The sequence below is a fragment of the Hippoglossus hippoglossus genome, chromosome 14 (genome assembly GCF_009819705.1).
Source record: "Hippoglossus hippoglossus isolate fHipHip1 chromosome 14, fHipHip1.pri, whole genome shotgun sequence".
Taxonomy (NCBI): domain Eukaryota; kingdom Metazoa; phylum Chordata; class Actinopteri; order Pleuronectiformes; family Pleuronectidae; genus Hippoglossus; species Hippoglossus hippoglossus.
In genome coordinates, this window is record NC_047164.1 from 7358959 (window position 1) to 7385848 (window position 26890).

At 41.3% G+C, this 26890-nt stretch overlaps 1 protein-coding gene across 2 annotated transcripts; it reads left to right on the forward strand.

Annotated features, from left to right (window-relative positions):
- Positions 1-336: 336 nt before the first annotated feature.
- jakmip2 (janus kinase and microtubule interacting protein 2) lies at positions 337-25608 on the forward strand. 2 transcript variants are annotated; one of them, XM_034606558.1, is made up of 24 exons: positions 337-530; positions 11070-11317; positions 12956-13210; positions 13310-13552; positions 13943-14152; positions 15065-15163; positions 15315-15461; positions 15556-15696; positions 16855-16911; positions 17529-17651; positions 17799-17927; positions 18522-18605; positions 18859-18921; positions 19262-19360; positions 20098-20199; positions 20406-20459; positions 20549-20614; positions 20703-20771; positions 20999-21076; positions 21193-21243; positions 21763-21915; positions 22011-22076; positions 22418-22494; positions 23292-25608. In XM_034606558.1, exons 2-23 carry the CDS (start codon positions 11189-11191, stop codon positions 22466-22468), a joined length of 2469 nt encoding a protein of 822 aa, XP_034462449.1. In that variant the 5' UTR covers positions 337-530; positions 11070-11188; the 3' UTR covers positions 22469-22494; positions 23292-25608. The 2 variants fall into 2 exon arrangements, with proteins under 2 accessions (XP_034462449.1, XP_034462448.1); XM_034606557.1 differs by lacking the exon at positions 22418-22494 and having other exon boundaries at positions 359-530.
- The last annotated feature ends 1282 nt before the right edge of the window (positions 25609-26890 follow it).

Consider the following 26890-nt stretch of genomic DNA (forward strand, 5'->3'; position numbering starts at 1 on the left):
TTACACACTAGTGAAAACATTACCCGGGTAATTTATTGCGATTTTGCGATTTTGCCGAGAACCGTCTTTGCGACTCTTTAGCTCCATTGACTCACCGCTGCCCTCTATGTCAAACTGCAGCCAGTGTTAGATACATCTCCATTAATAGTCAGTGGACAGACTGTGCACAGCAGGTTGTCGTCACATTGCAGCAACACTTCTTCATTCAGCTCGTTCTCTTTAACAATTTAACGTAAAGGAGACATGTTGTTATAATATAAAAAGTCCCCTGACGGGCCCCCTGTGTGAGCGGCCCTGCGCACTGAGCTGGAGGCGGACTGCGGTGCTGAGACCAGTGAGCTCATCCTGGCTGCACTGGGAGGAGGGCGGGGCTCCAGCATCATCACCACCGGCCATCACTGCTTCATTGTGGGGTTGATGCTGCGATCGGAGCCGGAGGGGAGCGAGAGAAATACGAAATAACAGGAGCATGCCATGGACACGGCTTCACACCGGTTAGGACGCGACGCGCGACGGGACTAGATGACGAGGTAAGCCGCGGAGACGTGCTTCTCACCGGGCGAGCCGGGGACGACTAGCGGGCCTGCAGGTTTGGAGTCCCGGCTCAGCAGCGGTGACATGCATCGATGCTCGTTTCCAATTCCGCCGCCGCGCTGACGCCAAACCACAACACCGAAGCGATGACAGCCAGCGTCGTGTATTTTAACGTAGAACCGGGATTGGAGTCCATGTTGGCTCGCGTAGCATCGGTGTAGCCTGCATGACGGAAGTGGTCGAGCTCGGCCTACACGAGCCAGCCCCCCCCCCCTCTCAAATATGATGATCCAGCCCCGGGGATTCTCATCGTCTTGCAGGGGCCTCACACACACTTGCACACGACGCATGTTCACAATTCATCGAGCATCATGCACATCTGTGTGTGTGTGTGTGTGTGTGTGTGTGTGTGTGTGTGTGTGTGTGTGGTGGCGGCAGGTGTTTGGTTTACATCCCGTACTTGTTGTTGCAGTGGAGGTTCAGGCTGCTGGTGCTTCAGGTGAATCCAGATGTGCACCGTCTATGTGCATTTTTCAGCCCATCGCACCATCACCCCTGTGTTTTTCGACAGGATGCTGCAGTGATGTTGCAAAGAGGATGCTCTGGTTGACGGAGGCCTCTGCTCAGCCTGCTCCTGCCTCAGGGTGCCACACTGGCCTGGTTACACACACACACACACACACATCACCCCTGCTGGGAAGGCATTTGTCACCCTGTTGTTTTAGGGTCAGCGCAGATGGAGGCTACAGTGACGGCCCCACGAGTTAATAGTTTATAGATTGCTCTTGCGGTCGCAGGTTTCATCCAATAATACCAATCGATGGAGCAAAAAGTAATTATATTATATATGGGATAAATGATCATGTTTGTCATTGTAATTTTGCCCCACACGTGTGCTATGATCAGATATTGGTTAATGGCTTAAAGACGCTGATACATTTTTTTCTGTATCTGCTATCAAGTCTTTTTACATTGCTGCATGTTCAATTTATCAATATATTCCCATATCATCATTGGTCCATCTCATTCTTTAGCTGTTTCGTGAAGCAGGACGTTGAATTTCAGCTGCACTGCAACTTTCGACTTTTAAGGAACCTCAAAATTTTAATTTTATATTGCAATTAACATTTGGATTTTCCACATTACATCAGCAGTGAACCGCTTGAACCAGATGATCCATGTAGATTTGTTCAATCACACTGATATAGTGAATCGTCATGTACATATAAGGGAAGGCTATATGTATATATATATATATATGTATTTATATATTTGCTCGTGTTTAGTTTGAGATCGCATAATTTACTTGAAAAATACAGTGCTTTTAAACATGAAAAACCTGCAGCAGATGTGAAGCCAGACCACTGAGATGCTCTTTCCTGAAGTACCTCCCACATTAATAAATCTCTTAATACACAGGGTTGGTGTTTTGACCTGAAGTAGAATGTAATCCAAAAAACATGCAGGAGAGCGCTGCTGGGATCCAGTGACACTTTGAACCAACTTACATCACGACCGCATCCCAGACTGATTACACTTAAGTTGCTCTCGCACATTGGAATCAACGCTGGCATCGATATGACTCACTTTCGCTGACTCGGTTGCATAACCTGGATCAGGGAGAGGACAACAAATGGTCCTGAACTGGAAGATCTTGTTTGCAAGAAAAAAAAAGACCACACCAAACATACAAAATTGTGCCCATTGGTAAGAGTGCCTCATGTAGAGTCCTGAAAAAACACTGGGTTCATTAATTTGATGTAATATCTTTGTGACTCAATTTTTTTTACGTAATATTCAATTGCTCGAGTCACAACCAGATTACAGATTTGGAGATGCTTAGTCTTTTGGCATGCAGGTCTAATTCCATTTGACCAAGTGGAGTAACATGAAGCTGTTATCAGAGCTGGGGGGACTCTGATACATTAATCTCAACGTGCTATCATATCTTAACATTAGTGTATTTTTACTTCATCGATATATTCCCTATCATGTCGTGTGTAAGTTTGATTGCTGCCGTACTGTGCAGCACTTCATGGTTTAAAAACAGACTTTTAATGATCTGTTAATTTGTGGACATTAAGTGGCTTTTCTTTTATGCTGATGCATTCTCTATAAAATATACTTTATATCATTAAATTGTGGCAGCAATATAGAAATCGTACCACAAATGTATTCAGTCAAATATATTTTTGTACCCGTAGCAGTTTATAGGAAGGCCTTCTGGGAGCGTGACAGCTGTTTGAAGTGCAGCACCTTGACTCCAGAGAGTTGGTTTCACATCACGAGTCCTCTACTTGACTTCAGCCAACGAAGGGGTTAAGAGTAGAGACAAATGCTGGGGAAAAAGAGAGTGAAAAAATAGCTGATTCAGACTCCTAATGTGGACCAGACAAAGCCTATTTCATTTCTTGATTCTTTCTCCAACCCGAGGCAACTGTGGCTTGCACAGTGGTTTCACTGGGTAGTGAACAACATATGGTAGGTCCAGATATAGAAAAACAAAAACTGTCCCCATTATTTATTTTGGAAAAGAAAAACAAATGAGCCCTCTCAGTGTTGCCTATTGTTTATGAGCCCAATTCCAATCTCCTAAATGTTTGATATTGATGTAGAACTCGGAGCTGGACTGTCCATTTGTCTTATGACACAAAATTGAATCACAGTGAATGAGCCACATTTGACAATACCAAGTCATAACCATCCACCAGCAGTCATTTCCCGTCTCTAAGTCCTCAGCGACATCAGACAGGCACCAACACAGCTGACGGTTCTTTTCCCTTCCTGGTAGACTCTCTGGAAGACCCAGTGCCAACACCAAAAATTCATGTCTGAGGAGTCAAAAGTGGGTCATGGTGCCAGGGTAATTCATGCTGAGGTATTTAATACACACAAGCTCCCATTACTACTCAAACACTGTGATACACGCACACTAAACACGGTCACCGTCAGGGCACAGAGCGTAAATGGGCCACCGTGCTCGCCAGTGTCTCTGTCGGATTTATCTCTTCCCCTTTTCGGAATCTGCTCAGTCTGCTCAGCCAGAGACTGTCATGTTGTGTGCAGACATCTCCAGCTAACTCGACTGCTTGCTACACCAAGCAATAACACCGTGTAGTGCATTACAGAGAAGCACATTAACGCCAGTCCAGTTAAAGGTGGGCAACAACATTTGCAGAAGATATCCCAAAAACATGTTTATCAAAACAGTATAAAATACTAATATATCTGGCATTTGAAACTTTATTTAAACATTATAGAGGTGATGACATTTCAAACATAGTAGCTACATCTTTATAATATTTTAATTGCCTCTGGTGAGGAGGTTATGCTTTCATTGCTGTTTGTCCTCAGCAGGATTGCTTTAAAACTACCTAAGCAACTTCCATGGACGGGTTAGGCATTACCAGAGTAAGAACCGATCAACCTTTGCAGAGGATCTGGATAAACGGGCGGATCCGGGACCTCGAGTGTCGAGTGCCCCTTCTAGTTCAAAGAGTGACAGTGTGATGGAGGCATGGCCTGCTTGATAGTTTTTCAGAAGAGCACAGTAAAAAAAGATTTAGCAAGATCCAGTTCTTTAAACCCCTTCTGGCATGGCCGAGCAATGTCATTAACTTGGCTGAGATTTCTTGGGAGTCGATATATAAAATGCTCCTCAGTTTTGACAGTTGGTTTCTTGTCGGAGAGACTTGTTCTGCTCTGCGGTGCTGGGTGTCATACAGTGTGTTTTTTGACAGCTACAATTAGTGTCGTGTAAGTGATTCCTCTTTTTTAACTATGGTGTCTCCTTATTTTTTTAAGTCTTTCACTGCTGTTGACTGAAATATTTTGCTTTTGGTGCTGTGCTCTATGGTGGTTGATGTTGAAGGTGTTTAACTAAGTCAAAAATACATTTGCTTTATGTGATCAATAGGCCTTATTCACACTATCATTGTCTTTTAGCCCATAGTTTCCTTGTTACGGGACTGAAATCATTCCCCAGGGTTGATTAGGAGTTAACTATTATTGCCATCATTGAATTCTACGTTGCTTTCTGTACATTGTATGTAGATTTTCTTAATTTTCTCCAAAGCAGTAAGTATTTAGTTACCTCCACCAGGAGCTGATCCAATTGTTTCATTTTCCCTTTCTTTAACATGGCAAGATAGGACGTTAGCCTTGGCAGAGGTATGTGCTCTCCAAGTGCACTTACTGAATGGTTTCTTTCAACCACTCTGCTATTTCTAAATTGTACGGGAAGATAACATCGATTAAATGCTGTATACTGCTGTCAATTTGGATGTCTCACAAGAACCATGGCGTCTGTGGGATGAAGATCGCGAAGACGCTTCTGAGGTTGAATCCCGTTAAGTAGTGCTTCTCATGCTACAGTAGTGGCAGTAGTAGTTGCTTTAAAGGTGCAGTTGCTAAAAAAAAAAAAAGGTAAAATCTATAACTTCCACTATTTAAATATTAAAGCTATTCCCATACACATGCCACATGCCATTTAAGAAGAAAGGAGTTCTGACTGAGCATATTTCCAAGATATTCCAGAGTAAACAGAAATCCCAGGAGATAGAAGGGTTAAGTAGGATTCCATCTGTTTATCTCCACAACGGGGGGACAACACTGTGAAACCGACCTCGATCCTGAACCCTCATTTTTCAAAGAGCAGGGTGATAGACGGGAAATTCATACATATGCAAAAATTGAAGTGAATGTCAAAATAGGTTGGGCAGTTGAGGCTACATCCGGTGCATGGCCCAGTATTGTGCCTGTGTGTGGGAGTGTTATGGCCAGACCGGGGATTATTTCCCTGTGCAGTATGAAAATTGATGACGACAGTAATCAGATTGAGCTGGGCTCGCAGCAAGTTCATATCTGGCCTCACCCTGCAGAGCAGTATCTGGCTGCCATGAATGGTTTGTAGGTTAACACAGTATTAATAGTCATGGTTGTGTATTCAGCTAAGACGAATATAGATTATTCATCACAACCACCACAGTATACCAAAACACAGTATTGACGACAAAATAAAATGGCTGCAATTAATAATTCTTTTAAATTGATAAACTGAAATAAATGTCCCATCGGATTTTTCCACATCCAAGGTCAGAAGAACCTTTTCTAAACTGAATGTCCAGACTATAGCACCTCAGCTACTTTGCTCAATCGACTGTTGCTGTAGCTGAAATACAGTAACTATCCAGTGTGGGAAAGTAACAGCAAGTCTGTTATTGTAACCTGAAGTTTGGAATGAGTAATATGGACATGTATGTTAGGTTGTACTTTTTATGAATAGCAAACTGAAGATGCAAACCTCCCCTTAGATAAGGGGAATCTGCTGATGGAGCAGGAAGTGTCAATTATTACTCCAGCCGTAGCTGGCGTGTGTTTTCTGGGTTTTGTAACATGTCAACATTAAGTGTATTGTACATTATGTAGGAGCACGTTCCACAATGCAGAACAAAGTAACATATGGTGTTAAAGGTTACGTATCCGTTATTCATTGCCCCGGTGTTGCAAAAGCATCTCGGAACAAAATCGAATATTTAAAGGACACACCTCCTCCCTCCCTTCATGGCGGGTGCTGCCTATAGTGTTGCAAAGCCCAGGGAAAGTGGCCTCGACAAACACAAGCAGAAACACAAGTGAATCAAGTTACCCTGTGAATAGTAGAGCCAACAAAATTACATATATAATACAAAATCACAATTATTTTTGGCCACTTCTGGTCATCGCAACATTCTCGGGGTTGCTTGGAGTGGAAACAACTATAAAAACTATAAACCGAATTTCTGACAAGATCAGTTCTTTATATCCTTGTGCAGAAAAGAAGGGTCAGGTGGTTTAATGCAGACGAATCACTGATGATTTGTACAAGGGCAAGTCCAGCTAATTTATGAGCCGAGTCTAATCCTATACGATTTAATCCTTTTATTGCGGCAAATACATTTTCCATAGATCTTAGTCACGAGTTTGACTTAAAGGTTGCTGTAAGTTCAGAGAAAGGACGTGGTCTCAGGGAATGCAGTATCACTTACAGCAAACACTGTGCATCCAATTTCAGACAACAAACACCATATGATAAAAGCTAAAGTATATTAGAAACGTCAATAACTTAACACAGATCAGGCTCTGGCGTTTCCTAATGTCCAAACCTGTAATGTATTTAGCAAGGACAGGATTTTTTTTTATAAGTTCTTTACCCGCATTATTTCCTTCAAAACAGTGTATAGTAGATAGGCCCAAAAAAGGTGTGGGAGAGATCCAGGCAAGGTGGAGATGAATTTAGGGGTTTAGACTGAGGAAAGTGTTTTCTTTATTCACATTTACACAATTAATAAAAAAAAAAATTTAAATCTTTGCTCACAGTGGCCATTTTGGTGTTCATAGCATGTAAAGCACAGTGGTTCTGTTATAGTAATATTAAGGATTTCATGTAAACATTTCTGGTAAAATAAGATTATGGGATATATTCTGAAACAACTTGACTACCTTGATATTGTAAATTTAATACCAGATAAGATAAAATACAAATATTTTATTCATCCTTCTACAAGGAAATCTGCGGAAAAGCAGATAAGAAAGATACAATATAATTAAAAAGCAATAAAGTAATAAACAGGTTTGCAATATAATAGCTGAATAAAAAAACAAAAACTAATACTATATACATTGTAAACAGTAAATATACAGTTTGAACAGGGTTGCACATATATGATATTGACATTTCACAAATATTGAATATACTGACATTGCACAGATTAAATTTACTATTACACATTTATGGTGCTCTGGAAGCTTGTGTCCATGACTAAATTATTTAATTATTTGATTAAAGATTATTCATTATTTGCAAGGAGAAAAAAGCTTTACTTACCCAAAGTATTGTGCATTTGAGGATGTAAATCTATCTGTACATCCTGTGCCACTATATTATGCTATGTTTTGAAAGGCATTAATGTTTGCCTGTTGCAATAACTTGTTACTTTGCCCCTTTTCTTCACCCAATGTGCTGACATACACAGTTATTTGCATACAGTTACTGATCCAGTGGTTTTCATCAGTGTTTCCTTGGACGTCCTCCACAAGCGACACTTACAAGAGCAGCAGCAACTTTTGAGAGATCAAAGCCCATGTGGACTGCACGTGGCGATGACGGCAGCTTCATCTCTAATCTGCATCTCAAAATCTTTTAAGCGATGTTATGTCATTCCTCCTCAGATTATCACGGACACTATCCGACTCCTCCCTGATCGTGGTGATGTACGGTGGCGTGCACGTTCATATGCACGTGCACTTTTGTGGATAGTTAATGGCTTGAGAAACGGATAAAAGATATCCCTAAAAGTAACTGTTTAAGAACATTTGGGAAGACCATCTATACTGTGGTAAGATATTGGTGCTTGACATATGCTTTACTAGAAGTATCATCTGGTATTGGACTTTAAATATAAGAGTATTTTCAAATTGAAATCTCAGGTGTATCTGTTATTATATATGTACCGTATATGTGTTGTATAAGCATCTGAAATGATTAGTACACACTGATATTCATCAGGTCTGAAAATGTTTCAAAGGAAGGTGACTCAATGACTTTTCCACAGCATTAGTCTCAGGTGGGATTTCTGGAGTTACTCTGTCTACCCACATTAGGTTAGCCAACCGCGAAACGCATTTAGATCCATGAGACGGAAAGTGTGTCGTAACTTGAGGCTGACTGGTTGTTTATCTGTAAGAAATCGATTTCTCTGCAGAGTGCTCCAGAGTATGGCACTGAGGCCTTCTAACTACAAAGTCTTGACTTCACAATGAAAAGCATGTACTGTGTGTACATGGACTGTATGTATATGTATACAGAGGTAGGTTTGGTTCAGCTGCCTCTACACACGGGGGATAGTATAGATGACAATCCTGATTGTCCATGTCACATGGTCTCAACTATGATCATTAACTTTGAGGAAGTAAAGGACTTGAAGGGATAGTTCACCAAAAAATGATAATTCACTCATTATCTGCTCACCACTATGCCGATGGAGGGGTTGGTGAAGTGTTTGAGTCCACAAAACACTTTTGGAGTTTCAGGGGTAAACAGTGTTGCAGCCGAATCCAATACAATTGAAGACATTAGTGACCTATCTTCAGACGTGATAAAACAACAGAAAAAACACAACATCCCCCCCCATACTGCTCGTGTGGTGTCATCCAAGTGTCCGCAAGCCCCGACATTCATATTCAACTCGAAAAGTGGTAATTTCCACTGTGTTTTAAGCCTAAAAAAAGTCCACCAGAAGTGGCTAAGCTAGCAGGCGTTAGCATTTCCAAAGGTCCGTGAATGCACCTTGTCGGAAGATATCAGCGGATATTTAGGCTTAAAACACAATGTAAACGAGCCGTATGGAGGCATGCTCCTCACAATTATTTGAATAATACCACTGGTATTGAGACCAACATTCTTGTGGTTCCTTGGATCAACATACTTCTGGACGCTCACCCTTTGGTTTTGAACCAGAACCTTCAGTACTTCCACAAAGTAGCTTAAAAGTAGCCACTGCTGTCAATTCACGGTCTAAGATACATATATTTAACTTGTCATGCTGTTCATCACATTCTCTGGTTGATTGCACTTATCAATTGATTTTGTTCAGAAATTTCACTCTGAAGCCTGAAGGTTAATAGAGTATATTTCAGCATCAGTGTCCCCTCACCATGCTCCTCTATTGTTAATGTGAATGAGGTGATTCTGGCTGATGAATAAGTTCAGCTAGTTTATATTTAACTTCATGGTCCGTCACCCGAGCAGTCGGAGGATTGATGTTGTTTTTGGATTATGCTTTACACAATAAGCCATATCTGCTCTTCCCTCTGCATTTTCCTTGAACTTGCATCAAACAATGTTTTATGCTCTTAGGCCATAACGGCTTTATTTTTACATTCCTTGTCACAATCGTGACATCCCTCCTGAGGTCGGAAAGGCCCCTATTGAAGACTGTTTAAACCGTGACTGTCTGAGGTCCTTCTCAAACACAGAGGTTTGCAGCAGTCTTGCAGTAGCACCTCTTACCCTTTAACGTTACCGTGTTCCGATTTGAAAGAAACTGGTGTTGATCCAGTGTGTTGTCGTTGTGTAGGCGCTGGTTTGTGGTGCCATTCAGATGTTTTACTTTATACTGAAGGGTGTTTCTGTTGTGGGCCAACTAAATGGAAAAGACATCTTTCGGTATTGTAGGACACAGTGTACTGTAGTTCAACAGCATCACATCAAGTACAGCCTCCAAAATGAGCCTTAAGTTGAAGTATATTTCACTGCACAACTTCGTACCAAATATACCTGCAATGAGGGTATTAAATATTGTAAAACAGTTATAGACATAAATCTATGTATTTTACAATGTCTTTTGTTGATGAATTGTTCTTTTTCCTTCTAACCTCATCTCTGTGGAACCATTGAGACATCCAGCATTCTTGTGTTGACTCGCAAAAGCATGATAGATGTTATAAATTATCTTTTTTTCCCTATAAAATATATATAAATACCATTAGTCTTCAAGTTCTTGGAAGTTTCTTTGATTAGTGTTGTGACGTATTCTCTTGACTTCAAAGACGCAACAAAGAAACCGAGACAGCAACATTCAAATAATGTTATCCAATTTGTGCTGACATTGCCTTTTTATTACATTAATCGTCCGCATCCAACCAATTTTTTGCGCTAAATGCTTTAGTGAATTTTACTGTCCAAACGGGAGTTGCTCAATTATGTCGCCTGCTTTTCCCCCCCCCAGGTCATTGAAGGTGAAATGAGTCACCAACAGACATTTATTGTTTCGAGAGGATGAATCCTTATGACTTTAGTGATTTCCTGACTTTTACTCTAGTGACACCATGAGGTTGACATTTTAGTTTTTCAAAAATTGGAAGGATTCCCATACGATTTGGAACAGACATGTATGTTCCCCTCAGTATGAATTCTAACTCATTCAAATTCAAAGTTTGTTTATGACTAAATCCCTTCAAAGCTATTGACATACCCACTAGCCTCAGCTACTCTCTATATGTGTTACCATGTAACTTATTTTTGATTTAGTATTATTTACACATAAAATTCATATCAATGCTTACTTACATTACATTTGTTACAGCTAGGTTTTTAAGTGAAATCAACAATAAGTTAGTTATATTTACTTTTAACCTTTTAGATTTGATCAATTTCCTAGATTTTAAGATCCAACTTGTCAGATTATACAGTGTAATAAGAAGCATGTAAATAACACGGAGAACTTGGTGAACAGTGCATAATACCTGCTCAACATTAGCCTGTTAACATTGTCATTTTTAACTTGCCAGCATTAGCATATAGCTCCATTGTATAGAACCTAAGTGCAACATGTGGCTGTAACCAAGGAATTAAAACCAACAATCATCTAGTTAATATCCTCGATCTGTATTCTTTCGCTATTACCACATTTCAACTCTTGCACTCGATTAGATCACCTCTGTATTCTGTGCTACGTCTAAGTTTGTCTCTCTTTGTCTCTCCTCCCCCCCCACAGCCCTTTTGTCTGACAGGAGAATGAGGAAGAGGAGGATCTGGAGAACGTAGGAGCACCTCGGAAAGTTACTGTCAAGTCTCAATGAAAGCATCGGAGGAGACTGTCTAGTGTTTGACCCAATGGCCAAGAAAGGGCGTACGAAGGGCGAGAAGCCCGAAGCGCTCATCTCTGCCCTGCAGGCAGCCAATGAGGATCTCAGGTCCAAGCTGACGGACATTCAGATAGAGCTACACCAAGAAAAATGCAAGGTACTGTACAGCATAACTTAATAACCCCAAATATTTAAAAGTGACTGACACATTTTCTCATTAATTAAAAAAACAAGTTAATTAACATCTTTAATTACTTGTAACAGAAATGAACCAGCTCACACCACAAGATCTTGTGACATATCATGTATAACTTGCTTATGTTGAGATGCATATGCCTTCATACATTAAACTATAATATATTGCCAAAAGAGTTTATACAACATATTATAACACATTATATTATTATAATTATAAGTATTATGTCCTTGTCGATATAAATCTATATTCCTTTTGAAGCATGCTGATGACCTTAAATACAGACATTGTACATAAGACGCATGTTGTACCGAAATATACGTTTGAATTAGTTTCCTTTGTGTAACTTGACATTATCATGTGTTTGTGCTAAATTGATATTAGAGCCTTCATCCAATCCTAAAGGGGAAATTTCACCCTTTAGTGTTTGCACTGAGTTTAACACGCCCGCTGTTCTATCTGAGGCATCTGAATCCTAATGCTCAAACTTCCCTGCACTTGCCGACTAATGGGCTTAACAATTGTTTTCCTGGGAACTGTGTGAGTGCAGAGAGCTGTCAAAGTCCATAATGGGCCTCAAGCAAAAAGTCCTCACATCATGTGTTATTTTTGGCATTTTTCTTATTTGATGTATACGTTTACTTTATAGATAGATAGGTTTGCTATTTTACACAGGCTGAATAATTTGGAAATTTCAGTTCATATCCATGGAAACGGCCGAGGTCTGAAGTGCTGTCTTTGCACATTTCCTGTCCCCGTGGCCCAGTTCTCTCGCAGACTTGACGTGATGAGGGTGAACATGTCACGGAACATGACACATGTCTGTGAGGGTTCCTTCTGCATGTCTACAGGGAGGACATTTGGATTCAGCCTTTTTTGTGAAGGTCTGTCTGAGCACTACAGACATCCAGACAGAACAGTCACTCAAGGCTGAAAAAAACCTGTTGGGATTAAAAATAAATATTTAATTTGAGTTGTAGTTTCTCTTAAAGATTTTTAAGATTTAATGCCCCCCCCCCCCCCCCCCCCCACACACACACACACACATTATATCTGAAATCAAACTTACACATTTACGTTGATGTGAAAGTTTGTTGGCAAAAATACAATATACCCTTTAACCTCCATTAAACCGATTATACATAAATAAAGATTCAAATAAAGTTAAACCATGTTTGAAAACAAGTGAATTATAGCAGCTGATGTCTTATGCAGAAAATTTGAATGTAGACTTGATGCATCATTGAGACCAGAAGGTGCAACAATATACAAATGCCAACAGAGTCAAAGGAGCAATTGTCACCCCCTAAGTCTGAAGATGTCTCCCACAGCTTCCCAGTATTGCAACTGGTTTCTCTGTGTTTGAGCATCTGAGTTAGATGTGAACGTACCTGAGCGTAGACGCTACAATGTACTGCTAGTTGGCCCTTTATCTATAACCTGACCTTGGGTATTGCTTGGAGAGAGAAGGGAGTGTGTGTGGAATTAGAGAGGAACTCATAATGGTGCTCTACAGATGTAATATGTGAGGATGGTCAAAAAAACAGTTATAGCACAGGGGTAACATAACTTTATTCCCCTCTCCTCTTCCCGCCAAAGGTGAGCAAGCTGGAGCGCGACAAGGTGCAGGAGGTGAAGCGGGTGAAAGAGCAGGAGCAGCACCGTCACACCGCCATGTTGACAGAGCAGCGGGCCAAGTGGCACGAGGAAAAGCAGAAGGAGCTCCAGGCTCTCAGGGAAAACCTGACCCGGCAGCATGAGCAGGAGCTGGCCCGCCACGCCAAAATCAAAGACCAGGAGAACCAGAGGCTGAAAGCCGCACTGAGCGCCATGCGTGATGGCAGCGGAGAGAAGGTGAGATTAAGACGTGGGGGGGAAGTCGGTGTTGACCTTATACAATAATAAAAAATAAAAAAATCATCTAGAAGTTCTGACAAACTCCGTTCTGTTCAGGTGCGCACAGCTCTGACGATGGAAGCCAAAGAGGAGGCACGTCGCTTCTTTGACCAGGAGAGAGTGAAGCTTCTGCAGGAGATACTGGAGCTGAAGAGTGTTAAGAAGCAGACCGACGAGGCTCTGAGCAACATGATCCAGTCCGACAAGATGAAGGCCGGGGACCTGCGGTCCGAGCACCAGCAGCACCAGGAGCAGATCTCCAAGATCAAGTGGGACTGCGAGAAGGACATCCGCAGACTGGTACCGAATACTACAATACTGAATACTTAAAGACTAACTTAAATATATTGTTATCGCCTCTTGCCCATTGTCACCTACGATTTGTTTCAGCCCCCCAGCGACCTGCAAAGGTTCAACGGTATAGCTGATCAATGATTGATGATGAATTTATCTTTAAGTCCATAATTTAGGGAAACAATATTTCAGTCGTTCAGGTTCTGCGTAAAAATTAGGAACCAGACATTGACAATATTTGGTATTTATACATAATAAGTGACTTAAAGAGTCAACATAATAACTGCTATTGTCTTTGTATAAGATTGTTGGTAGACTGGCACCTAAAAAATGTACCTACCCAGAAAAATCTGCAATTTCTTAACCACACCACTGTTTCTCTCTCCTTCCCTGCAGGTGGATGAAATCAAATCTAAAGACCGCACTATCTTCTCTATGGAGAGGGAACTGGAGTCGACATCAGGGTTCTTACAGAAGCTGCAGCTTCAGAAGGACTTGCTGGACGAACAGCTCTTCATCGTCAAGGAGGCCGAGTGCGGCCTGGGAAGCCCAAAGAGAGAGATCCCAGGCAGAGCTGGAGACGGAGCCGAGCACTGTGGCAGCCCGGTAAGAAGAGCCAGGAGACGTTTCATGCTCATGCTGCTTAATCTTTCAAAGAACTGATATCAATCAGGTGATTTGAGATAAAAACTCTGAGGCCTTTCATCTCTTCCTGCCTCCTGAACCCCAATTTTCCCTTTTTACTTTAGCTCTTGAACACCTCTTTGTAGCTGAGGTGTCAATATTCCGTTACTGGTTTCGTTTTAAAAGACTAAGATCCCACAACACATTTAAAGCTGAAAACCTGCCAGGACCAAGAGAGATGTGATGCAGCGTTTAAACGTGATCGACTCAGAGTAACCAGAAAATGAAAACAGAGATTCACTGATGCACAGACTTACACTGTCGATCCCAAGTACGTTTGTCCCACTGAGAGACCAAGTGACCATGAGACACTGAGACGCCGTCTGTGTGTCTACCTCCTCAGCAGCATGACAGCCTTCATAGAAACAGTAAACTTCCTACATAGAGACCCAAAGGCCTAATAACACAGAAAAAGAAGTTCTCATTTTCATGATAAAAATGTGTCAACTTGTGAATTGAATCTCTATGTGGCAACTGCAGATTTATATTTAACTTTCTATTCTAATAGATTCCGTGTCCTTGAGACCAGAGCACAATAAAGTAAAAGTTACTTGTCTCGGAGCAGATATGCTAATTTCATTGCCATTGAATTAAATTTATTTTTATTAGCTTCCTACAACTTTCTAGTTCCTAATTTCCAAACTCTACATTAGCTGATTTCGTAGTTTTGGTTCAACTAACAAAATATTGATCACAGTAAGTAACCGTTGCACTGACCTGTGGTTACAAAGTGCATCATTCCATTGTTTTTACTATGAAAATGTTTCTTCTCTCTTCCTCACCTGGTTTATTATTGACTTAGTCAAATGACAGTTGTTGTCTGGTTTATTTCAGGACCTGAGGAGAAACCAGAGGCGCGTTGCTGACCTCAACTCAACTATACGCAAACTGGAGGACCGCAACTCGCTGCTGGTCGACGAGAGGAATGAACAAGTATGATCAAAATCATTTATGTCAAAAAATCCATCATCTGTCTGTCGTTTAACCTTCATCTTTCTTCCTTCAAATCTCCCAGCTTCATTTTTTTGTTGCTTTTCACCTCCCTCATGTTGGCCACCACTTAACATGTCCCTGTGTCCGCCAGCTGAAGCGAGTTCGAGAGTCGGAGAAGCAGTGCAAGCCCCTGCTGGACAAGAACAAGCTGATGAATAAGAGGAACGATGATCTGACCCAGACCATCCAGAAGCTGGAGGACAAACTCAAGAGCCTGGCCAAGGAGAACCTGGAGATGGTCAGTCACAAAGTCACGTCAGCATCATAAATTCATTTTGTAAGAGAGTTAGATGGGACGACATGAGAGGTTTTCTGTCTTTGCGTGTCTGCAGAAGGACAAGATCAGCTCCCATCCTCCACTGAAGAAGCTCAAGTCTCTAAACGACCTGGACCAAGCCCACGATGACCAGGAAATAGCCTTTTTCAAGCTCCAAGTCCTGGAGCAGCAAAACATGATCGACGAACTGACGAGGGTACATTCTGTTTTTTGAATTTATTATAAGCTGGTGCAAATTAACATCTATAACTGAGGTTTCCTCTGGTGCAGCCATTAGCTCTGTTGTATCACAGCAGGAAGGTTTCTGCATCAAATCCCAGTTCAGCACACTCCTGTGTGGAGTTGACGTGTTTTCCCTGTGTCTGTGTTTTTTTTTTTCTCTGTGAATATGTGTGAATGCCCCTGTATTCTGGCCCCTGATTCGCTGGCGACCCGTCCAGTGTGTACTCCGCCTCTTGCCCAATGTCAGCTGGGATTGGCTCCCCCCCCCCCCCCCGCGACCCTCAAAGGATAAGCGCTATAGATAAAAGATTAGTTTCTTCTCACGTTCGGAGAGGAGCCGTTTGCGGTTGTGGTGAAACAAAATAATCGATTAGGAACGAGAAGTCAAAATAGCTTTTGAGAACCGAGAACGGAAAGTTACAGACTGGCACTTATTTACCTACAGTGCAGATATTTATTAGTACACAGTGGGCGGAATCTAATGTTACATGAATCTAATGTTACATGAATCTATCCAAAAGTTAATGCGCTGAAGATTTTTGGATCGTTAATCATCTTGAAATTCACGTCTTTAGTTATTTGGATGTAATTAAAAAACAGTTAACGGTGAATCTGATGTGTTGCTGTTGCGGCATCAATTTAACTTGCGCTTGTAACCAGTCACTCTGTGTAGCTTATTTAAAAAAATACAATATACAAAAGACTCTAAAACCCAGAGCTCAGGCTTGACAGCCGTGTGACGACTGAAGACTAATATCGAATGTGAGTTAGAGATGCTCACACCATCCATAGGAAAAACTCCTGTTTCCTGGAAATGAGTGAGAGTGAGAAGTGATGCGAGGATGAGTCAGGAGACAAAATAAAGCATCAGACTCCCTTCACACTTCTCAGACACAATACGGTGAATTTACAAACACTGTCTGGAATGACCAAAAAGCAGCATCTGTGAATGATGTGTTTGAACGTCTGTTTGTCATTTAGTCCACAGTTTTGATCTTTTCATCTCCAACAGTTTATTTCAGTGACATTGAGATTTTGGTTTGTCTTTTATTTAATTTGAATAGATAAGTAAGAAAAGGACGTGTCAGTCTTACAGTCGTGGGTCATCTTTCTTTGCATTTGTCTTTTCCAGGATCGTGAAAAACTACTAAGAAAGAAAAGGCATAAAAGAAGTTCCAGGCCAATAAAGGTAAAAATGATTAAATATGTCTGGGGCCTTTTATCCTAAGGTGCACATAGCTTATTAAAAAGTAATATGATTATATCAAAGACCCCTTATTACGATGGTATTAATATTCAACTACATAAGCGGTTGCACAACCCGGATAAAACCACAATTATAATGGCAATCTGCCGAAGTGCGAGCACAGCTGGCTTCTAACAGGGATTGTGAGACGGATGTTACACTCAAAACACGGCCATGATTATTTGAGACACTAAGTACAACCCTGTTGAACCATGTGTCCGTCACCGCCACCTTTTATTCTGCCTTTAAATTGGTATAAGTGAATTTGAACATTATCTAAATGCACTTACACCGTGGGGGAAAAAAGCTCATAGTCTTGAAAGATTCTTACTGCAGCTACATTCACATCTGTTGCCAGTGGTTATGATGCTGCCACAGAGTTTATTTAAAAAAATTGTTAGAAACGAGAATCTCAAAGACATGAGAGAAAGTTTTAATATAACACATAAGAGTGAGGACATAGACAACTCTGTTTCCTGAGGTGATGTGAAGTAGGCATATTGATTGTTGGGCGTTCGTCGCTGGAGATGACTTCATCTGGAAATCTTTCCTCTCTGCAGAGGCACATCGTAGTAGATACATTCTTCGGATATGACGAGGAGTCTATGGACTCGGAGACGTCCTCTGTGGCTTCGTTCCGGATGGACAGAACTCCTGCTACTCCTGATGAAGACCTGGATCAGGTGAGAGCTCCCCCTTGTGTCCGTCCCCGAGAATGTGTCCTTCACCATTGACTTTTTGTCAACTCCTATGACTTTGAGTGTTGCTATATCACCCCGCTGCATCCCCAGCGTCTAAAGCTGTGTTTTTGTGGGTGTGTGTCGAACAAGGGTCTAGCCAATGAGGAGTCGGAGCTGCGTTTCCGTCAGCTGACCAGGGAGTACCAGGCCTTACAGCGAGCCTACGCCCTGCTGCAGGAACAGAAGGGAGGCATACTGGATGCTGAGAGGGAAGCCAAGGTACAAACATGGCTCAGTCATCATATAGCAAGAAAAACCTGCTAACATAAAGCTATACAAAATAAAGATACAGTTGGCTCTGAAACTTTAAAGGTAGTTTTACTCACCTTGACTAGGTTAAGCAATCCTGTGACAGTCACTGTTTTAAGGTAGAGTGTGTACATGTATTAATTGTATTTATTAGGTCGTAGTACAGATACAGAATGTTTATGTTTGTGTTATATGGCTGCTATAATGCTGTGGGAATTGATTTACATTTAATTTCATCAGCTTTAAACCTGAAACTGATCCTAACACACGATTTAATAATTAGTGTTGTCATTTATTCTGTTATGAGAGTGGTCTCATAAGGTGAGACTCATCCTAGTATGTTTTGTGACATTTCACCTTTACTGTTCAATGTAATGCAGAGAACTCATGCAGCTTCAACTGCACCAGGTTGTTCTCTAGTGCAGCAGGTCCTAACACATCTGTGGCAACTCAGACACATTAAAAGTTCATGTACGAAGCAACGTTCAACTCAAGTTCCTGCAAATCTTTGGAGAGAGGCCGTGCTCTAGTAGCGAATAAGAGTCTGTGTTGATCACGTTTCAGGCTCAGGAGCAGCTCCACGCAGACGTTCTCAGGTACAAAGCCAAAATAGAGGACCTGGAGAAGGAACTGACCCAGAGGGGACAGGTAGGACACACAAACACTCACATATACACATGGGGGACGATAAAATATTAAATGTGTTTAATTTCTAAAAGCTTATTTCTTTTTAAATGGGGTAAAATGTGAGAGAATATCGATAAATGTACCGAAGGTTTGACTGTCAGCATCGTGAGGGTGTTCAGGTTCTCTTGTTCTCAACATATTAAGATTTTTACTTTATTTATTTAATAGTATTAATAATTAAACCTCAACTGTTTGTGTGTGTGTCCGGTGACAGGACTCCAAATGGGTGGAGGAGAAGCAGCTCTTCTTACGAAGGAATCAGGAGCTTTTAGACAAGGTTGGACTTAGTTTGTTTTCCAATAATCAAAACTATAAAGTGTTTTTTAAAAATGTTGGCAACTGAGTAGATTGCACCATTAAATAATAAAGATGATGATAATAATAATCAAAGGAAAATGAAGTGTATTAAATATTCATTGTTTTGTGGTGTGATCAGGTTCTTTCTTCTTAATAATAATTCATTGATAATTTGCTGAAAACCTGTGTTTTCTAATCACTGTCATAGATGTTACATTTGATAAATCCCTAATTTTAATTCTAACTCCTGCTGCAGTAGCTTTGCAAATACATGGAAAACGTCGATAACCTGTCTGCACTTATTCTTTATCCATGTCCAGATGGATAAGTTGGACTCAGAGAGCAGTCGGCTGCAGCAGGAGCTACAAGACTCCAGAGACCAGAATGATCTGTTAGAGTTCCGGATACTGGAGCTAGAGGTGAGTTTCATACGAAGCCTCAGTTACCATTGCATCAAAAAATGTTCCTGCCCAAAAGATCCTAAAAATGCTTCGCTGAGCTCAAAATACTGTCAACTTTTTATAGCTCAATAAATGAGTCTAGTGGAGACAGTCTAGAAAAAAGAGATCCTGTTTAAAGTGAATTCAACCAAAATCTGTAACAATTCAGATCTTGGCTTCAGTTTGTCTGAACTATCTTCCAGCTACAGTGATCATATTTACCCTAAATCTGGAATTAGGTAAACTACAATGTGACATTTATGGCTCTTCTTTTACATCGTATAACTTCAAATCAAGGCCAGAAGAATTACATTAGCTGAAGAGCAAAATCAGGGTTTATGTTTTGGACTAACTGCTGATGCATGTACACACACACTTTTCCAATGAAGAACAGATACTAACACATCAAATATAGAGGGTGTACGGTGCCACCTAGTGAGCACAGAGGGGAAGGGGTTATGAACTGGTACGAAATTGCTTTGAATTTAAAGTCTGTACTGTTGCTCTCAGGTGTTTGATGCAGCGTCAGCAGTTTGTCTGGGAAACTGAAACATCGTCAACTGTACAATATGTTTTAAACCTGACATAAAGTTTATCAAGATAATCGGTCTGAAACCAGGTCTGCTACAGAGTCGAGGGAGATTGACTTGTAAAGAGAGTTTAAGTAAGTTTTCTTATTAGTGTTGAATAATAAATGTGCATTTCTCTTGTTGTAGGAGCGTGAGAGGAGGTCGCCTCCGTTCAACCACCTGAGGATGCATCCGTTCTCTGAGGGAGTCAGTGCTCTGCAGATCTACTGCATGAAGGAGGGGGTGAAGGTACACAGCGGAAATCATTCTTCTGCTTTATCGTCGACATTCATCTTAAAGTAGAGCAGGTTCTATTCATCTGTTCTGGCTGTTACACGTCCTGCAGTTTTTAGAGCTGAAGTAAAAGATTAACAGGCAAATACTTATTAGGATTAAATTAAAGTCAAAACATAAATGATGTTTTCTTCTTGATTTTTAATTTCTTTTCCTCACAGGATGTGTGCATCCCAGATCTCATCAAACTGCTCGACATCCTGGGAGACAACGGGGTAATTCCTATGGATTTTAATACGTCCTCCTCCTATGATGCTGTAACAGGCGCATTATTAATGAGAGTAATGTTTTTCCTTTTGTATAGAACTTAAGAAATGAAGAGCAAGTGGCCATTATTCAGGCCAGCACTGTTCTTTCACTGGCAGAAAAGGTAAATTTCAACAAATCAGATCATGTTAATTAACACAGAAGATTTCTGGGCTGACTCGACCCGTGTTTTGCTGTGTGTCGCCCTCTAGTGGATTCAGCAGATAGAGGGGACGGAGGCAGCACTGCACCAGAAGATGATCGACCTGGAGGTCGAGATGGTGAGTCACAACAGGAAACTGCATGTCGATCAGTAAACATAAATAATCGTGATGACGAATATTAATGGTTCATCTGTAGAAAACACTTTTTGCACTCCATTGCTTTCCGGACATGTGCAGTAATTTTGCACTTCTTGAACATCAGATTAAGTGTGGCGGGGCTCATTCACTATTCCTATTCTCTCGGTAACTATCCAAAACATCTGCAATCTTCTAATTCTGTGCAGGAGATGTTCTGTAAACAGAAAGGTTATCTAGAAGAAGAGCTGGACTACAGAAAACAGGCCCTGGACCAGGCCTACATGGTACGTGAGCATGTCTGTGTGTTAATCCGTCATGTATACATCACATTAGGGAGCCCATAATTTTTATGTATGTGACATTAAAGTTGATAATATCCCTTCTCTTCTCCTCTCAACAGCAAATCCAGGAGTTGGAAGCGACGTTGTACAACTCCCTGCAGCAGGACAAGGTTGTTTTAGTCTTGTTGTTACAATTTCACGAAATATCTTTCAGGAAGGTGCTTTTTGCAGCCAGGTGTCCTAAGCCAGCAATGTTATTTGGACTTGGAGTGGATAAGAGCTAATGTGGCACTTTACATGGACCACTTCAGTGCATGGGACAAGTTCTGATAGAAAGGTTTTCTCATCTGGGTGCAAATAGATAATAATATTCAACTCTATAGTCATAAAACAGAAGTACAGTGACGTTTTCTGTAATGTGAAATAGGAGTGAGTTATCAGATCAAGATCAATTAGGGAAATGTTTTTGTCGTGCTGTCTTGTGAGGAGAAAATCCCCCTCACCTGGAACATCTGCACCATCTACATGGAGTCTACACGCTACGTAACCCTTTTACATGGTGTCTTGCAAATGAAGATGCTATGAAATACAGTATTAAACTCCTATAAGACTTCTAGAGTGATGATAGCGTCTTTTGAGTTCTTTTAAACTCATCGTGGTTTCTTCTCTGCCTGATGTGCTCCTCCCAGGTGATAAAGTACGGCGAGCCTCTGGATGAGCATCAGCGGGACGAGCTGCGGACGGCGGTGGAGAAGCTGAGGAGGCAGATGCTGAGGAAGAGTCGCGAGTTCGACTGCCAGATCCTCCAGGAGAGGATGGAGCTGCTGCAACAGGCGCACCAGGTCCGTCTCCGTCGTACACCAGGGATGGAAGGTTCTGGAGCGTTCTTCAACAAAGAAACACATTTGTGACCTTTTTCTTTTCTGGATGTTTGCAGAGAATTCGTGACCTCGAAGACAAGACGGAAATCCAGAGGAGGCAGATTAAAGATCTGGAGGAAAAGGTATGTTTAGTGTAAACAATAATTAAAGACCCGCTGCTCCAACATAAAACTCACAATAAAAGGCTTAAATTTGTTGGTTTAAAGAGGTCGTCACAATTAAGGCTATTTTTCCCCCTGAAATCTGTGGAATTAATGTTGAATTTAATTTTGAAAGTTGAGGAAATGGGAATAAGGAAAACAACTACCTACAATATGAGTATTATCCAGAAATATGGTTTCAGAATTGCCACAGTTCCAGTTTCTCTATATCTGTTCCTGTCTGCTAACATATCTTGAGTGTTCCTCTAATCCTCTCACTCTTTCTTCTACTCTTTTCTTCATTTCTTTCTCTCTTTCCACAGTTTTTGTTTCTGTTCTTGTTCTTTTCTCTTGCCTTTATCCTTTGGCCTTGAAGTCTTTGGCGTGTCCCGTAGCAGAGGTGAGTCCTGAGGGCTTCGAGTAGAAAGTTCAAACCACCGCCGTCCCTCCTCTGGACCTCGGTCAAATAGTTTTCCTTTTAAAGCGGAACCGGCGCAGCGAGTGTTCTCGACTCTTTGCAGCTGCCAAACTCAAATGTGGGAACACTCAGGCTGCTCTGCCCGAATCTGCCTCGACAAGTAGTCAGAACTGTGAAAACCTCCTGATATGGACGTCTGACCTTTTAGAATAACTAGGATTCCTTCATTTTAGTTGATATTTAATCTCATTTCAGGGATTTACTTCTAATCTCATTTAAATGAAGGCAAATTTGAGTAAAATACTGTCCTGATTTGACCCTGGTCTGCAGCCTCTCCCTCCTACACATTCACTTGCTTCACCCAAGAAATATTCCATTTCCATTCCTTCTTTCTGCTTGCACTCCGAGTCTCGTGCATTTCTCTTAATTATCACCATATTACACGAACGTATGAAATATTAGGAAGGGTTAACTGTAACCTGTGTCATCAGCATCTCCCCCTCGTGACTTTTGTTTTTTTGTCACATCTGATGTTTTAACCCATGTTTACTCTCATTCATGTTCTTTTAAGTTTTGTAAACAGTTGTCTATTGTCTATAGTTAATGGTTTTACAAGAAAATGTGAAAGGTGAAAGGCAAACTGCGGAGGAAGTCCGGACCCAATTGTGCAAACGTCCTCCTGAGTTCATGTCTGAAGACGGCTCTAAACATGGAGAACTCAATATGTGCAGGCTGTGCTTCTCGTGACTCCTCTGTCTCCCTCTGTGTGCCGCTCTCAGGTGGTGTGTCGGCGTGGAGGTCTCCTTCGTGACCACAGTGTTATTTATTTTCTGGACAAGCGTGGAACCGTGTGTGTAGCAGTGGCTGCTAGTGTCATTACAGCAGTGGCTGCTGTCAGTGTAAGGTGGATGTGTTGTGCGTTGGCCATGGATGTTCACACTTCAGATTTACTTTTTCTTTTTCTCGTTTTTTATTAAATGGGCACGGGGGTTCTCAGGACGCTGCCCTGGATGATCTACTTTTTAAAGCCGTGTTGGACAATAAACATCTCTCCAATCAGCTGGGAGTACTGTAACAGACACACAACTAGAACACATACACTTACTCATGCAAACAGACAGGTTACGGACAGGCATGCTGAAACAGAAGCATGCAGATGCACACACACACTCACACACATGCACACACGTATGCTTTGACAAATCCAAACCAAAGCCTGGGAAATGTTCTCTCTGCCATGCAGGGTAATAATATGTCATTCACAGCCATTTAGCCACAGTGGGGATATAAGTGAGACAGAAACACTCACAGACAACGAGGAAAACACAACCACCAGACCACAAACCTCTCCTCGTCTTTTCTCTTCATTCCTTTACTTTTCAAACCGGGGGAGGACGTTATTCAGGAGTGAAACCTCTCGGCGAAATAGAAGCGAGCCAAACTCAGGGCCCTTGAGTGCGGAGGCAGCTTGAACAGTGCTGGTCTCGGGTCTGGTTGTGATGAGGAACACTCCGGACGCACCGGCCGGCCCAGGACGGTGCTTTACACACCAAACTGCCCGGAGTTTACACCCTGGAAAAAGACAGACGTGCACTGCAGAGGCTGGTGTGTACAGACACTGAAGCAGGGGGGGGAGGTAGAGGACACTCAGGGTGACATGTCTTCTCCGGACACAACTTGAGCGAAGACAAAAAAGATGACAAGCTCTCTGATTCAGCTTCACTCCACCTGGATCGTCACAGAAAAAAAATCTACAGATTATCAAACCGCTTCTTCTCGAATTCCAACAGACTGTTTACTCTCTCTTTTATTTTATACAGCTCCCGCCAACCTGATACTGTCTCTCACGATTTCCACTGAGAAAACAAATCCCTATTCTGTACTCTAATATATACATTTGTTGATATGTAAATGAATGATTTTACGTAGTTTCCCCCCCCCCACCCTTTTTATTTCTGTGAATAGTTTCTTTTCCTCTCTGAAGCAGCTTGAACAGTTGACGTAAATTACTTTAATTGCTCTGTTTTATTGTGGTGACGGCTGCAAAGATCAATTTAATTTCCTTCAATTATAAAACTGAAGAATCGTTTGAATATGAATGTGGAATACTGGAATATTTTCCTCACCCGTTCCCCTTGTCTTCCCCTCCCTCTCTCTCACATACAGTATACTGGGTTCTACTGTTCCAACTGTGGTGGCTCTGGGTGACCAGCAAGTGGCGCTGTCGTCACCCGGGCAACTCTTAAAATTGCCCTTTAATTAAAGAGACATGATCTTTAAAACAACTTGTAAATACTTTCAGAGCAATGTGCAAAATGATCTTCATCCAATCGGGTCGGCTTAAGTTTGTCATCAGTGATGTCTGGTCCGAGAACAAAATCATTTGAAATTTGATGTAACAGGAAAAAAAAAACATGATTTCACCCATAATTCTGTCTTGGAAATATTGCAGGTTCTCCCTCTATCCATCTTTTTTTACTAACCAAAATGTGTTTGATACTAACGCTCATCTTTTACTACACATCACTGACCGTGCAGACGTCCACCCGCCACAATAGGAAACAGGAGAAAGCGAATGCAACACTACACCCGCTCCGCTTCTCTCCTGACGAGCCTGTAGTCCCTGCAATATTTACAATCAGCTTGTCCCCTGTGTACCCGAGCCGGTGCGTCTGCCACCACACCGCCCCTCTGGCTCCATTCACAGGTCCAGGGTGGCGCCTCTCGGTGGTGTCTCATTACACCGTGACCACGACCCGCTCACTTTAACTCACCGAGGGGAAGGACGGAGACTATTTTTGTGCAAACTCAGCAATCGAGCAGTTGCCTTAAATGCACTTTCCCCTCTTGTCTCCGCTTGTATGTTCCTTTGTAACAGTTGTTTTCTCAGGCGGTTGATTTATCATGTAATGTATTGTGTATATATTTATATATATTTTGTTTTTATTTCACAGAGGATGTTTTGTTTTTTTTTATCTTTACCCCGTCTGTCTTCCAATGAGAATTTAACCCCGAACCCTACTTTCGCCTAGATTATTAAATAAAATGTACAAAAGGAGAAATGCTGTTAACAATAAAAAAAAATGATGGCTTTGACGTTGAAGGTTAAATCGTCATCTTTTCATGTTTTATCACAGATAAGCTTTTGTTGATGTTGAGCATAAAGAACTATCAGCATTGTGAAAAACAGGATTTTAAATTAGAGGCAATTAATTTGAATCTTTTCCTCATTCAAAATGAAATATCATTAAATGTATTAAATAAATTAGTATAAGAAAGCAAAATACTCAAGTATGACATTTGTATTATAGCCATTAAAAGATGTTGGATGTATTCATCTATTATTTATTCGTTACTGTAATTGTATTTTAGTTATTGTTGTATACAATTAACTATTTAAAGGATTATATTTAAAAAATGCCTCATCAATGGTCTGTTGTTATGGCGATGTGAATATTAACAGGTTCTAATTTTAGTACTTTAAGGCATTTTAATTTATGTTTATTGAGATGTTGAACCTGAAAGTGAATTCTTGACCATGGAAGCAGACGTTGATAAAACAACCTCATTACAAGGACTTTTTAGTTGCTGTCCTGAAATATTTTATGTAATTAAATAACATTTACCAGGGTCTTCTGATGAAGATCATGTGATACAAGCCAAAGCTACTAAACAGACCATGTTTTCAAGGTTACCAATTAAATTTCCACCAAATCATATCAATCTCTTTTTTTTCTGTACGTGATTTAATTTAACAATATGCACCCATTTATTATATTTATTGACTCCTGTCCGTGTGTATCTGCAGCCTGTGTTTTCCTGTGTGGTTCAGAGCTGTGGCTGCTCATCTGTTCCTCTTCTGTCTGATGTTCTCTGCACATGTTTCATAATCAATGGACAGAGAAACCTGAGGTACTGAAGCTCATGTGTCCTTTTTACCGTTAAAGGTCAGTTGTGTTCTTAAAAGGAAATAACATAATTTCTCTGACCTTTTCATAAAAGTGCAGCCCAGTCACACAAGTCGTCAGTGTAACGAAACATTTTTAAGACTCATAAAACCGTCCTTTCTCCACTGATGCAGTGAATGCCTCTGTTATCTCACAGGATTATTAAACAGCGGGGTTTTCCGGAGCAGAGTCAGTCCAGGATAACAAGTCTGTCTTTTCACTTTGGTCACGACTGTCCTTGCCAAGCCAGACGAGAGCCGGGGACCGAGCCAGCGCTTGTGATGAGTCCTGCCACAGGACGTCTGTCATGAAAGCTCGTCTCTCTGTCCCCCTGTCCACACAGAGGTCAATCACAGAGGTTACAGTGTCTTCTGGCTGAATGATCCCCCTGTCAAAACTAATTCACATGTACAAATGTTGATGAGCTGTGT

Coding starts and splice junctions, on each gene's coding strand:
- jakmip2 (XM_034606557.1), top strand. CDS start 11,189: ATGGCCAAGAAAGGGCGTACGAAGGGCGAGAAGCCCGAAGCGCTCATC. Junction 13,553..13,942: donor AGAAGGACATCCGCAGACTG/GTACCGAATACT, acceptor CCTTCCCTGCAG/GTGGATGAAATCAAATCTAA. Junction 22,077..23,291: donor TTAAAGATCTGGAGGAAAAG/GTATGTTTAGTG, acceptor TGCCGCTCTCAG/GTGGTGTGTCGGCGTGGAGG.